Source organism: Amphiura filiformis, chromosome 3 (genome assembly GCF_039555335.1).
Source record: "Amphiura filiformis chromosome 3, Afil_fr2py, whole genome shotgun sequence".
Classification (NCBI taxonomy): domain Eukaryota; kingdom Metazoa; phylum Echinodermata; class Ophiuroidea; order Amphilepidida; family Amphiuridae; genus Amphiura; species Amphiura filiformis.
The window spans coordinates 26,550,004-26,565,664 of NC_092630.1; the positions used below are offsets into that span (position 1 = coordinate 26,550,004).

A 15,661-nucleotide genomic window follows, 5' to 3' on the forward strand; every position below is an offset into this window, starting at 1 on the left:
TTGGTATGAAGAAGCATGATATACGACTAATAATGTCAAAGTTGTGGGGTTAGTAATACAAATGTTTTGAGAAAATGTCTGAATTTTGTTGATGTCAGTGGACGGTTGTTAATGGAATGAAATAAGAAAATGATCAATGACGCTAGGGTACCCTAACGTTTTGATATGAATGTGCTATGCAGTATGCACGATTGATATTCAGACGATAAATCTTTGGATACCGCGTAGAAAATGATGAACTCTCTCTTAGGTCTCATTATAGGCCTATACACGTATATGCAGGTGTGGTTCGTGCCATCGAATGCGGTCAGCGGCAGCCCTGGTAGCCTCAGTGATGCTCAGGCCAGTGATAATTTTGATGTCGTCAAGCCAGCTCGCTGCAGGTCTGCCTCTCTTGCGTTTTCCCTCAACCATTCCTTGGACAATTGTTTTCTGAAGGCAGTGATGTCTGGTGATGTGGCCAAAGTATGATAACTTTCTAGAAATGATATCGGCTCGCAAGGTCTTCTGAAGTCCAAGCTCTTGAAGAACCCACTCATTTGTTTTCCTCGCAGTCCATGGAATCAGGATTCGTCGATAGCACCACAGCTCAAAAGAATCCAGTCTCTTCCTGTCAGATAATTTTATCGTCCAGGATTCAGATCCATCAGTATGATGCCACAGCAAATGCTGTTGATTTTAGCAAACGAACCTTGAGGGATGAAGGAAGTTTACTTTTCCACAGTTTGGTCAGGTTTGAGACTACACCTCGAGCTATTGCCAATCTTCGTTTTATCTCTTGGGTGCAGTCACTTTTGGTGTTAATGATGGATCCCAGAAATTCAAAGCTTTCCACCTCTTCAATGAAATCACCCTCTAAGGAAAAGTTTGCGTCTGTAGGCCTATCATTTCGTCCTGCGTACGTCTACAATCATGACTTTTGCCTTCTTTGTGTTCAAAATCAGTCCCCTCTGTTCACTTGCCGATTTTATTGCTTTCAATAGATCCATCAATTCCTCTTTGCTACTGCAAACCATGGTTGTGTCGTCTGCAGTGAGATTTGTGATCCGCTGACCACCTATGGTAACACCTCCTCCGAAGTCTTCCAAAACATCTCTCATGATGCTCTCAGCATAGACGTTGAAGGGCTGAGGAGACAAATTGCACCCTTGTCTCACACCTCTGCCAATTTGGAACCACTCTGAGTCACCTCTACTCGTCCTGACTGAAGATTCCTGATCCTGGTATAGCGTACTGATGAGCTTCACCACGTGACCGGGGAATCCCATATCCCCCATGATGTTCCATAGGTCTTGATGGTTGACACAGTCAAATGCCTTGCTGTAATCGATGAAACAACTTAGAGTGAAATGGAATGTCCTCTGCATTTTTCAATGATATTACGCATATTGACAATTTGATCCCTGGTGCCTCTTCCTGCTCTAAACCCGGCCTGTTCATCTGCTATCTCAGTCTCGAGCCTCTGTCTCATTCTGTTGTTGATGATCTTGAGAAGGATCTTGCTGGCGTGACTGATTAGGCTGATGGTTCGGTGGTTTGAGCACTCTTTTATATTTCCTTTCTTTGGTATATCGGGATAAATACGGGTACTGCTCTCTTCCAGTCCTTAGGCCATTCCGCATCCCTCCAGATTTTGTCACATAGCTTCCACATGATAATCACACCTTGCTCACCAGAGGCCTTCCAGAGTTCACCTGGAATCTCATCACAGCCTGGTGATTTCCCATTTTTTATCTCTTTCATTGATTTACGAACTTGAAACATTGATGGTGGGTTCCTCCTCTGCTTTCTGTTCGTAAAGCTCAGTGCAGTATTCTGCCCATCGGGTCTTGATGTCTTCGCTCTCTGTAAGCGTGGTGCCATTTCTATCATTTATAACATCAGATCTTGCCGAAGTTTTTTGAGTCAGTTCCTTAACCAAAGCAAACACCTTCTTGGAGTCGTTTCCTGCTTTTTCCATATCCTCACATTTCCTCTCAACAAAGTCTCGTTGGTCAGCTCTGACTGCTTTTGTTACTTCTCTGTGTTGTTTCCTCCATTCTGGCAAATCTCCTCTTTTTCTGGCTTCCTGTCTCTTATCAGCAAGCTCCATTGTATTCTTAGATATCCAGGGCTGCTTCTTTTTCTTCCTCTTTGTGATGTTTTCTTCTGCTGCACTTAGTACTGCTTCCTTCATTTTATCCCACAATTCGTTTGGAGAGAGTTCTTCCTCATCCGTTCGAAGAAGCGCCTCAAATCGGTTCCCCACACTAACTGTGTATTGCTCTGGAATTTTGTCCACATCAAATCTCACTGGTGGTGTCACTCGCTTCTTTGCTTTGAGTTTCAGCCCCGGGGTTTCAGCTTCATCCGTGCGACCAGTAGCTGGTGGTCACTGCCACAGTCTGCACCTGGTCTGGTTCGTACACTGAACAATGAAGAGCGCCATCTTCTTTTAAGCAAAACATAATCAATCTGATTTTTCACATTTCCGCCAGGGCACCTCCAAGTCCACAGTCTGCGAGGGTGCTGCTGAAAGAAGGTGTTTCCAACAATCAGGTCGTTTGCCTGACAAAACTCTTCCAAACTGTCTCCACGATCGTTTCTTTCTCCTACTCCAAACTTTCCAATTAACCTTGATTTGATGTCACACTTGCCAACTTTTGCATTCCAGTCTCCCAAGATGATAAGCATATCTTTGCTTGGAATCTTATCCAGGACATCTTGGAGCTGACCATAAAAGTTTTCCATCGCTTCATCAGATGCAGTGGATGATGAATATCTCCCGTAAATGATTTCGTATAAAAGCGTATAAAGAAACCAGATTTGGTTCCTTGCACTTGAATATAATATGTTCAACGGATATTATCGTCGTTAGGTAACGTCTTGAGAAAGAAGCGAGCGTCTTGAACTCAAAAACTGACAGAAATATTCAGATTTTCTGATGTGAGCGCTCACTCACATGGCGTATACATGCTCACACCCACACAGAGGTCACACACAGCGTAGTGTTAGCACCCCCTCACATGACGTATACAAGTTCACTTACACACAGATAAGTCAATTACCGAGCTATTGTCAGTAGCCTTAGTCGGGATGTCCCTCGGCTCATTATGCGTCTCAAAGGTCGGAACAAAATGGCCATGCGTGGCTGTGGATTCAACCTACCATGGCGATTTCTGCCATGAAGATATCAGGGCGATGACACTGTGTGGTGTCCGGGTCTAGTAGCTTCTAGTGTACATAATTATTTATACTCTCGGATTTATATACTCAAGATAATTTATGTGCAGGTGCTCAGCCACATATATATATTTTTGTGACAAATCTTTTATTATAAAAAATAATATAAGTGAAAAGTGTAACGGAAACAGCTCTGTGAATAGGCCTATAGGACCTATCTTCTATCAATGAGTATCATATCAAGCAGGGAAGGCACTTAGCTGCAATTTACATGTTTTTATTAGCGGCATTTGCATTGGCAACACTAGGCCTATATAATATAGGGGGGAGAAGAGGGCATCCCCCAATGTTATTCTTCCCCCCAGTCCCACCCCACTTTTAAGAAAAAGGCCTACGCAATTTTCCTCTTTTTGCGGTAATTTTGTGCATTTAAAAAAAAAAAATTGCCCCCCCTGAAATTCACTTCCCCCATGCCCCCCTGCCCCCTTCCGAAAAAAAATTCCTGGTGCCGCCACTGGGCATTGCGGTGGATGAATGGTAAGGAGGTGTGTTTCTAGAATCCCGAACGTTGGATGCAATTTAGGCATATGTTTGAAACACCTCATGAAAACATATCATGCGTTACATTCGGACCGCCCAGCTTTAATAAAATCAATCTCAAAAAGAGTAAAAATCACTCCTAAAGAGCTCAAATAATATTGTAAGCCACTCTTTCAATGTATGATATATTAAGGTACATAATTACTATTTTTAGAGTAGGCTAATTTTCACTCTTCTCTCGAGAGTGAGTTTTTTTTCTTAATAGAGACTGATATGTGCCCGGGGGCACTTCAATGTGAAATGGATATAGGTGTAGGGCTGACAATTTCACAGTAATGGGCATTCGGTGAGAGCAAAATGTATATATGGGGTCATTGGATGAGAGCATGATTTTTGGCATTCGGTGAGAGCAAAATGTAAAAAATATGGGGTCATTGGGTGAGAATTTTTAAATTTTAAATTGATCAAAGAATATTGAAATTTACATCTATGATGTATTTCATGTTTATTATTTTGTATGTATTTATGACTTAATTCGTTTCCATCTTTTTGGGCAAACTGTAGCACGCGAGTGGAGCTTTTAGCTGGAAAATGGGCCTCTGTATTGGTTTTTGTCGAAACCTCAAGTGGTTCCTTCATCCTATCAGATTTTTTTTTTACATCAAAAGAAACCTAGCACTTCCCCCTAAAAACACTTTTCGTCACTAGGTCAACAGATAACGATAAAGAACCAAGACGGTAGACTTTCCTGTCTTTGGATTACTTCATACAAAGAACCAAGAAGGTAGACTTTCCTGTCCTTGGATCACCTCACACAAAGAACCAAGAAGGTAGACTATCCTGTCCCTGGATGATTACTTCACACAAAGAACCAAGACTGTAGACTTTCCTGTCCCTGGATTACCTCACAAAAAGAATCAATAAGGCAGACTTTCATGTCCCTGGATTACCTCACACAAAGAATCAACAAGGTAGACTTTCCTGTCCCTGGATTACCTCACACAAAGAATCAACAAGGTAAACTTTCCTGTCCATGATGGATTTCCTCGCACAGAGAACCAACGAGTTGCACTTTGTTGTCCCCGGATCATGACGCACAGGGAACCAACGAGTTACACTTTCCTGTCCCTGGATACCTCACACAAAGAATCAACAAGTTATATGCACTTTCTTGTCCCGGGGTAACCTCAATTAAGGGGGTACTACACCCCTGTGGTAAATTTGTGACTATTTTTGCATTTTTCTCAAAAATAACACACTGGTAACAAAAGTTATGTATATTATTGGGGCAAGGAATCCAAATACTACACTGAAATTTCAGTGACTCAAGACAAGCGGTTCAGTACATATGATAGAAAATGAGGTACATTCTAGCGGTACCTCTTTTCTTATCATAAATAACGAACCGCTTGTCTTGGGTCACTGAAATTCCAGTGTAATAACTGCATGCCTTGCCCCTACAATGTACATAACTTTTGTTACCACTGTGTTATTAGTTTTTGAGAAAAATGCAAAAATAGACACAAATTTATTGAGGGGTGTAGTACCCCCTTAAAGAAGAAACCAGATATTACTTCCTAGCCTTTGGTTACTTTGCATAACGATTCGTACTTTGCTGTCACGGTCCCTGAACTACATCGCACAAAAATCCAAGATGTTACACTTTCCTATCATGGGTTACCACACACAAAGAATCAACAAGTTTCCTGTCCCCGGATTATCTCACACAAAGAATCAACAAGGTATTCTTTTCTGTCAATGGATTACCTCGTTCAAAGAACCAACAAGTTACACTTTCCTATATCTGGATTACTTAACATAAGGGACCGTTCACAAACACAAATAAGGGGGGGGGGCCTGATGCAAAAAAAATTTCGGGTCCCCCCTTTACAGACCTCGAAAATTTCAGGGCCCCCCCTTTTTGACATGAAAATTATGGGTCAACCCCATAGAAAAGCATATAAACTCAATTTTTCCAGGAAAATTTGTGGTAATTTTTTTCAGGCCCCCCCCTTAGGAGAGTCAACAATTTTCAGGGCCCCCCTTTTTGCATCAGGACCCCCTTACAAGTGTTTGTGAACGGTCCCTAAAGAAGCAACAAGGTCATGAAGGTAGAATTTCCTGTTCCTGGAGTACCTCACACAAAGAATCAACAAGTAACACTTTCCTTGTCCCTGGATTACCTCACACAAAGAATCAACAAGTTACACTTTCCTGTCCCTGGATTACCTCACACAAAGAATCAACAAGTTACACTTCCCTGTCCCTGGAGTACGTCACACAAAGAATCAACAAGTTACACTTCCCTGTCCCTGGAGTACGTCACACAAAGAATCAACAAGTTACACTTCCCTGTCCCTGGAGTACGTCACACAAAGAATCAACAAGTTACACTTCCCTGTCCCTGGATTACCTCGCACAAAGAATCAACAAGTAACACTTTCCTGTCCCTGGATTACCTCACACAAAGAATCAACAAGTTACACTTCCCTGTCCCTGGATTACCTCGCACAAAGAATCAACAAGTTACACTTTCCTGTCCCTGGATTACTTCACACAAAGAATCAACAAGTAACACTTTCCTTGTCCCTGGAGTACCTCGCACAAAGAATCAACAAGCTACACTTTCCTGTCCCTGGATTACCTCACGTCACACAAAGGATCGACAAGCTACACTTTCCTGTCCCTGGATTACCTCACGTCACACAAAGAATCGACAAGTTACACTTTCCTGTCCCTGGATTACCTCACGTCACACAAAGAATCGACAAGCTACACTTTCCTGTCCCTGGAGTACGTCACACAAAGAATCGACAAGCTACACTTTCCTGTCCCTGGAGTACGTCACACAAAGAATCGACAAGCTACACTTTCCTGTCCCTGGATTACCTCACACAACGAATCGACAAGCTACACTTTCCTGTCCCTGGAGTACGTCACACAAAGAATCGACAAGCTACACTTTCCTGTCCCTGGATTACCTCACACAAAGAATCAACAAGTTACACTTTCCTGTCCCTGGAGTACGTCACACAAAGAATCGACAAGCTACACTTTCCTGTCCCTGGAGTACGTCACACAAAGAATCAACAAGCTACACTTTCCTGTCCCTGGATTACCTCGCACAAAGAATCGACAAGCTACACTTTCCTGTCCCTGGATTACCTCACGTCACACAAAGGATCGACAAGCTACACTTTCCTGTCCCTGGATTACCTCACGTCACACAAAGAATCGACAAGCTACACTTTCCTGTCCCTGGATTACCTCACGTCACACAAAGAATCGACAAGCTACACTTTCCTGTCCCTGGAGTACGTCACACAAAGAATCGACAAGCTACACTTTCCTGTCCCTGGATTACCTCACGTCACACAAAGGATCGACAAGCTACACTTTCCTGTCCCTGGATTACCTCACGTCACACAAAGGATCGACAAGCTACACTTTCCTGTCCCTGGATTACCTCACGTCACACAAAGAATCGACAAGCTACACTTTCCTGTCCCTGGAGTACGTCACACAAAGAATCGACAAGCTACACTTTCCTGTCCCTGGATTACCTCACGTCACACAAAGGATCGACAAGCTACACTTTCCTGTCCCTGGAGTACGTCACACAAAGAATCGACAAGTTACACTTTCCTGTCCCTGGAGTACGTCACACAAAGAATCGACAAGTTACTCTTTCCTGTCCCTGGATTACCTCACACAAAGAATCAACAAGTAACACTTTCCTGTCCCTGGAGTACGTCACACAAAGAATCATCAAGCTACACTTTCCTGTCCCTGGATTACCTCGCACAAAGAATCGACAAGTTACACTTTCCTGTCCCTGGATTACCTCACGTCACACAAAGAATCGACAAGCTACACTTTCCTGTCCCTGGAGTACGTCACACAAAGAATTGACAAGTTACACTTTCCTGTCCCTGGAGTACGTCACACAAAGAATCGACAAGTTACACTTTCCTGTCCCTGGATTACCTCACGTCACACAAAGGATCGACAAGCTACACTTTCCTGTCCCTGGATTATCTCACGTCACACAAAGAATCGACAAGTTACACTTCCCTGTCCCTGGAATACCTCACGTCACACAAAGAATCGACAAGGTACACTTTCCTGTCCCTGGAGTACGTCACACATAGAATCAACAAGCTACACTTTCCTGTCCCTGGAGTACGTCACACAAAGAATCAACAAGCTACACTTTCCTGTCCCTGGATTACCTCGCACAAAGAATCAACAAGTTACACTTCCCTGTCCCTGGATTACCTCGCACAAAGAATCAACAAGTTACACTTCCCTGTCCCTGGATTACCTCGCACAAAGAATCAACAAGTTACACTTTCCTGTCCCTGGATTACCTCGCACAAAGAATCAACAAGTTACACTTCCCTGTCCCTGGATTACCTCGCACAAAGAATCAACAAGTTACACTTCCCTGTCCCTGGATTACCTCGCACAAAGAATCGACAAGTAACACTTTCCTGTCCCTGGATTACTTCACACAAAGAATCAACAAGTAACACTTTCCTTGTCCCTGGATTACCTCACACAAAGAATCAACAAGTTACACTTCCCTGTCCCTGGATTACCTCGCACAAAGAATCAACAAGTTACACTTTCCTGTCCCTGGAGTACGTCACACAAAGGATCGACAAGCTACACTTTCCTGTCCCTGGATTACCTCACGTCACACAAAGAATCGACAAGCTACACTTTCCTGTCCCTGGATTACCTCACGTCGCACAAAGAATCAACAAGTTACACTTTCCTGTCCCTGGAGTACGTCACACAAAGAATCGACAAGCTACACTTTCCTGTCCCTGGATTACCTCACGTCACACAAAGGATCGACAAGCTACACTTTCCTGTCCCTGGATTACCTCACGTCACACAAAGAATCGACAAGCTACACTTTCCTGTCCCTGGATTACCTCACGTCACACAAAGAATCGACAAGCTACACTTTCCTGTCCCTGGATTGCCTCACGTCACACAAAGAATCGACAAGCTACACTTTCCTGTCCCTGGATTACCTCACGTCGCACAAAGAATCAACAAGTTACACTTTCCTGTCCCTGGAGTACGTCACACAAAGAATCGACAAGCTACACTTTCCTGTCCCTGGATTACCTCACGTCACACAAAGGATTGACAAGCTACACTTTCCTGTCCCTGGATTACCTCACGTCACACAAAGAATCGACAAGCTACACTTTCCTGTCCCTGGATTACCTCACGTCACACAAAGAATTGACAAGCTACACTTTCCTGTCCCTGGATTGCCTCACGTCACACAAAGAATCGACAAGCTACACTTTCCTGTCCCTGGATTACCTCACGTCACACAAAGAATCGACAAGCTACACTTTCCTGTCCCTGGAGTACGTCACACAAAGAATCATCAAGCTACACTTTCCTGTCCCTGGAGTACGTCACACAAAGAATCGACAAGCTACACTTTCCTGTCCCTGGAGTACGTCACACAAAGAATCGACAAGCTACACTTTCCTGTCCTTGGATTACCTCACGTCACACAAAGAATCGACAACCTACACTTTCCTGTCCCTGGATTACCTCACGTCACACAAAGAATCGACAAGCTACACTTCCCTGTCCCTGGATTACCTCGCACAAAGAATCAACAAGTTACACTTCCCTGTCCCTGGATTACCTCGCACAAAGAATCAACAAGTTACACTTTCCTGTCCCTGGAGTACGTCACACAAAGAATCGACAAGCTACACTTTCCTGTCCCTGGATTACCTCACGTCACACAAAGAATCAACAAGTTACACTTCCCTGTCCATGGATTACCTCGCACAAAGAATCAACAAGTTACATTTTCCTGTCCCTGGAGTACGTCACACAAAGAATCGACAAGCTACACTTTCCTGTCCCTGGAGTACGTCACACAAAGAATCAACAAGTTACACTTTCCTGTCCCTGGAGTACGTCACACAAAGAATCAACAAGCTACACTTTCCTGTCCCTGGATTACCTCACGTCACACAAAGGATCGACAAGTTACACTTCCCTGTCCCTGGATTACCTCACGTCACACAAAGAATCGACAAGCTACACTTTCCTGTCCCTGGAGTACGTCACACAAAGAATCAACAAGCTACACTTTCCTGTCCCTGGATTGCCTCACGTCACACAAAGAATCGACAAGCTACACTTTCCTGTCCCTGGAGTACGTCACACAAAGAATCATCAAGCTACACTTTCCTGTCCCTGGATTACCTCACGTCACACAAAGGATCGACAAGCTACACTTTCCTGTCCCTGGATTATCTCACGTCACACAAAGAATCGACAAGTTACACTTCCCTGTCCCTGGAATACCTCACGTCACACAAAGAATCGACAAGGTACACTTTCCTGTCCCTGGAGTACGTCACACATAGAATCAACAAGCTACACTTTCCTGTCCCTGGAGTACGTCACACAAAGAATCAACAAGCTACACTTTCCTGTCCCTGGATTACCTCGCACATAGAATCGACAAGTTACACTTTCCTGTCCCTGGATTACCTCACGTCACACAAAGGATCGACAAGCTACACTTCCCTGTCCCTACACTTTCCTGTCCCTGGAGTACGTCACACATAGAATCAACAAGCTACACTTTCCAGTCCCTGGAGTACGTCACACAAAGAATCGACAAGTTACACTTTCCTGTCCCTGGATTACCTCACACAAAGAATCGACAAGTTACACTTTCCTGTCCCTGGATTACCTCACACAAAGAATCAACAAGTTACACTTTCCTGTCCCTGGAGTACGTCACACAAAGAATCGACAAGTTACACTTTCCTGTCCCTGGATTACCTCGCACAAAGAATCAACAAGTTACACTTTCCTGTCCCTGGATTACCTCGCACAAAGAATCATCAAGCTACACTTTCCTGTCCCTGGATTACCTCACGTCACACAAAGGATCGACAAGCTACACTTTCCTGTCCCTGGATTATCTCACGTCACACAAAGAATCGACAAGTTACACTTCCCTGTCCCTGGAATACCTCACGTCACACAAAGAATCGACAAGGTACACTTTCCTGTCCCTGGAGTACGTCACACATAGAATCAACAAGCTACACTTTCCTGTCCCTGGAGTACGTCACACAAAGAATCAACAAGCTACACTTTCCTGTCCCTGGATTACCTCGCACAAAGAATCGACAAGTTACACTTTCCTGTCCCTGGATTACCTCGCACAAAGAATCGACAAGTTACACTTTCCTGTCCCTGGATTACCTCACGTCACACAAAGGATCGACAAGCTACACTTTCGCTGTCCCTACACTTTCCTGTCCCTGGAGTACGTCACACAAAGAATCAACAAGCTACACTTTCCTGTCCCTGGATTACCTCACACAAAGAATCAACAAGCTACACTTTCCTGTCCCTGGATTACCTCACACAAAGAATCAACAAGCTACACTTTCCTGTCCCTGGATTACCTCACGTCACACAAAGAATCGACAAGTTACACTTCCCTGTCCCTGGAGTACGTCACACAAAGAATCGACAAGCTACACTATCTGTCCCTGGAGTACGTCACACAAAGAATCAACAAGCTACACTTTCCTGTCCCTGGAGTACGTCACACAAAGAATCGACAAGTTACACTTTCCTGTCCCTGGATTACCTCACGTCACACAAAGAATCAACAAGCTACATTTTCCTGTCCATGGAGTATGTGCCTGGCTTACCACAAACAAACAACAAAGAAGGTCGATTTTCATGTGCCTGGCTTACCTCACACAAAGACCCAAGAAGGTAGACTTTCATGTCCCTGGATTACCTCACATAAAGAACCAAGAAGGTAGACTTTCATGTCCCTGGATTAACTCACACAAAAACCAAGAAGGTAGACTTTCCTGTCCCTGGATTACCTCACATAAAGAACCAAGAAGGTAGACTTTCATGTCCCTGGATTACCTCACACAAAGAACCAAGAAGGTAGACTTTCCTGTCCTTGGATTACCTCTTTTCTTGTCCCTGAATTACACCGTGCCCAAAGAACCAACAAGTTACACTTTCCTGTCCCTGAACATAAAGATGCAACAAGGTAGATATTCCTGTCTTTGAAGGCTTACGCACAGATTCAACGAGGTAGAATTTCCTATCCCCAAATTACCTCGCACAAAGAATCAACAAGTTGCGTGAACTTTCCTGTCCTTGGGATACCTCATCATGTAATGAGTTACCTCACATAAAGAATCAATAATTTCCTGTCCCTGAGATTGCTTCACACAAAGAATCAACAAGGTAGACTTTCATGTCCCTGGATTACATCACACAAAGAACCAAGAAGGTAGACTTTCCTGTCCCTGGATTACATCACACAAAGAACCAAGAAGGTAGACTCTCCTGTCGCTGGATTACCTCATACAAAGAACCAAGAAGGTAGACTTTCCTGTCCCTGGATTACATCACACAAAGAATCAACAAGGTAGACTTTCATGTCCCTGGAGTACATCACACAAAGAACCAAGAAGGTAGACTGTCCTGTCCCTGGATTACATCACACAAAGAACCAAGAAGGTAGACTCTCCTGTCGCTGGATTACCTCATACAAAGAAGCAAGAAGGTAGACTTTCATGTCCCTGGATTACCTCATACAAAGAACCAAGAAGGTAGACTGTCCTGTCCCTGGATTACATCACACAAAGAACCAATAAGGTAGACTCTCCTGTCGCTGGATTACCTCATACAAAGAACCAAGAAGGTAGACTTTCATGTCCCTGGATTACCTCACACAAAGAACCAAGAAGGTAGACTTTCATGTCCCTGGATTACCTTATACAAAGAACCAAGAAGGTAGACTCTCCTGTCGCTGGATTACCTCATACAAAGAAGCAAGAAGGTAGACTTTCATGTCCCTGGATTACCTCATACAAGAAGCAAGAAGCTAGACGGTCCTGTCCCTGGATTACATCACACAAAGAACCAATAAGGTAGACTCTCCTGTCGCTGGATTACCTCATACAAAGAAACAAGAAGGTAGACTTTCATGTCCCTGAATTACCTCACACAAAAGAACCAAGAAGGTAGACTTTCATGTCCCTGGATTACCTTATACAAGGAGCCGATTCCGTGATGGTCTATAGTGTCGAATGCAGCCGAGAAATCGAGCAGAACCAATACTGCCTCATCACCCTTATCTATAGTCTGAAGAATATCATTGTACTCACGGTACTTTCTGTACTACAGCCTTCTCGATAGGCAGATTGTTTGTTGCCTTGAAGACCGTTATCTTTCAGGTAAGTTTGAAGCTGTCTCACAGCGACGCGTTCGACCAGCCGGAGATTTGATATTGGACGAAAGTTTGTCATGTCCTCGCAATCGAGAGAAGGCTTCTTGATAAGAGGCCTGACGCGAGCCACCTTGTAGGCGTCAGGGAAGTAACCAGAAGATGAGATTTGTTGATGATCGCTGTGATGACAGGTAACAGATCCTCAACCAAGAACATGAACAGTGACATTGGCAGCGGATCGAGAGTACAGGATGATTTGGACGACTGCATCATAATTTCGCTGACATAATCCTCGGAAACTTCCTGGAATTGCAAGAGAGAGCAATCACACTTGTCAGCCACATTAACAGATGAGGCAGAGACAGAGGCGTTGTCGAGTGATGTTCTAATCTTCTGAATCTTCTGATCAAAGATCTAAAGAAGATTCATTTGATGGTAGCACAGTTGGACTTTGTGCAACGGACAATTTGTCGATGACACTAAACAGTTGTTTCTGATCGCAGTTTGATATGACAGACTTGTGGTATTTTGTCTTGGCACTATCAAAAGTTTCTTATAGTCACAGCAGCTTTCTTGGAAGATTTGCTTATGAACCTCCAAACCAGATGTTTTCCACTTTCTTTCACAAGAGCGCTTATTCCTTTTTGCATTTCTAAGGCTGTCATCGTACCAAAGAGCATGAGGTCGGAGGGTAATCTCATGCGTTTTCTCAGGAGCATGTTTATCAAGAATCGTGCGCAAGACGGTGTGATATTGTTCAGAAAGTTCGTCGAGATCAGTTCGGTGACGGAGAGAACATTTCGTTGCATTAGGTCGTGCAACATCAAGTTCACACTTGACTGCGTAATGGTCAGATGGAAGACCACGGTGTACTGATGTTTGTGTTACTAGACTCTCCGTATCTCGAGAAATGATGAGATATAGGATGTGTCCTTTGATGTGCGTGGCTTCGGTCACACGCTGACAAAGGCTCGCTGATTCAAGAAGATCAAGCATGCGTAGAGCATCACGGTCACTTTCATCATCCACATGGAAATTAAAATCTCCAGCATATAAAACGCGACATTGAACGACGGAAATTGTCTCCAGTAATGTGGCAAATTCGCTAAAAATGTTTTCAGCTTGTTACGCTTCGATGGTTGAGGTCTGTACACAGACAATAGTCTGAATGGTTGTTGCCCATGTGAAGACATAGACAAATCCATAAGTTCAAACGAAGAGAATGAATCACTTTGGTTCTCCGTGACTTCAAATCCCTTTTTAAGAATCACACTGATGCCGCCTCCGCGATCTTTCCGAGGTTTATGGTAAACAGCATAATCAGGAAGCGTGTTGGAAATATCTGCTAACGCACGGTTATCGCGAGCATCTCCAGTGAGCCAACTTTCAGTTACCAAGAGAATGTCCAGTTTGTGATCAATAATAAGGTCACATATTGATGCTGATTTTCCGCGGCGTTTCATTGACCTGGCGTTCCATGTACCGAACCGAACTTTTGGAAAATTATCGGAACGCAAAATCCACCGGGATTAATAAGTTGTCGTTGTCTTGGTGACGAGACGCTATTCTCAGCAGGCAAAGATTTAGTGTTTATTCTTTTGGTGGTGATAACTTCAATAGTATGATTTTTTCTACCACCACGACACCCCCTTTTGTTAACTTACTACTCGTATTATATGCTAAATCGGTAGTATGAACTCGTATGTTTGTCTAAATCGGTAGTGTGTACGAGTATAATATGTTTATCCATGAAGATAGACTATAGAGGCCAACCTATATTGTTTCAATATTTATGATTGCAATATTAGTAGTCAATGTAAATTAATTTCCTTTTGATCTCACCCAGTTATGTCGAATGAACGCTTGCAGGTGTATCAATTGAAAAATTTCCCACACCTATATAAAGGGCTCAGTGCAACAAAGCCTCATATCGTGGCTACCTTGATACATGTAATGTTGTGAATAAATGGGCTATTCTAGTTGAAATCCATACACCGCTATGGAAGACATGCCTAATCTTCCACACAGGGAGTGTGAATTTCAAAGGGGGCTACCCGAATGAGTAACTCCGTTTGAAATCTACACACCCTGTGCGGGAGATTAGGGTAATGTCTGGGGTGTATGCATTTCAATTGGAATATACCAATGCAATCGTATGAATAACATTACCAAGGATAGCTTAGGCCTACTGAGCTCTCGATTATCATAATAAAACACGTTTCTTCACCCTTTTGTGGGAGCACGGTATCGCAATCGCGACATTACCCCCACCCCACCCCAAAAAAAGACGAGGAATTAACAGTTTAAAGAAAGAAATAAGAACAAAAACGTATGTTCATATAATTCCTTGCCCTTTTGTGAGTGCACAGTGGCGAGGGGGTAAAAGACGTTGACCCGATTCTCCTTCATTATACAGTCATTAAAGGGCAGGTCTACTGCAAAAACAAGTTTATCTCTATTCGAAGAGAATAATTATTACATAGCGGACACTATATCATGCTCTCATTTACTTGTGTGATACGATCACAATCACTTTGACAAGTTTGACATTAGCAACAATGAGTTGTACTATTATTTACCATAACAATGCTGCATAAAAATATGCAGACTATTGTTCTCATTTGGGAAACAAAGCCTCACACAGATTTGTTACTATGCGTTTGCTTTGTAATATTTCATCCA

At 43.4% G+C, this 15,661-nt stretch overlaps 1 protein-coding gene across 1 annotated transcript; it reads right to left on the minus strand.

The window, feature by feature from the left end:
* Window positions 1-2,325: 2,325 nt before the first annotated feature.
* LOC140147155 (craniofacial development protein 2-like) lies at window positions 2,326-2,730 on the minus strand. Its single transcript, XM_072168936.1, has one exon. The coding sequence runs from the start codon at window positions 2,728-2,730 to the stop codon at window positions 2,326-2,328; it is 405 nt and encodes a 134-aa protein (XP_072025037.1).
* Window positions 2,731-15,661: the final 12,931 nt, after the last annotated feature.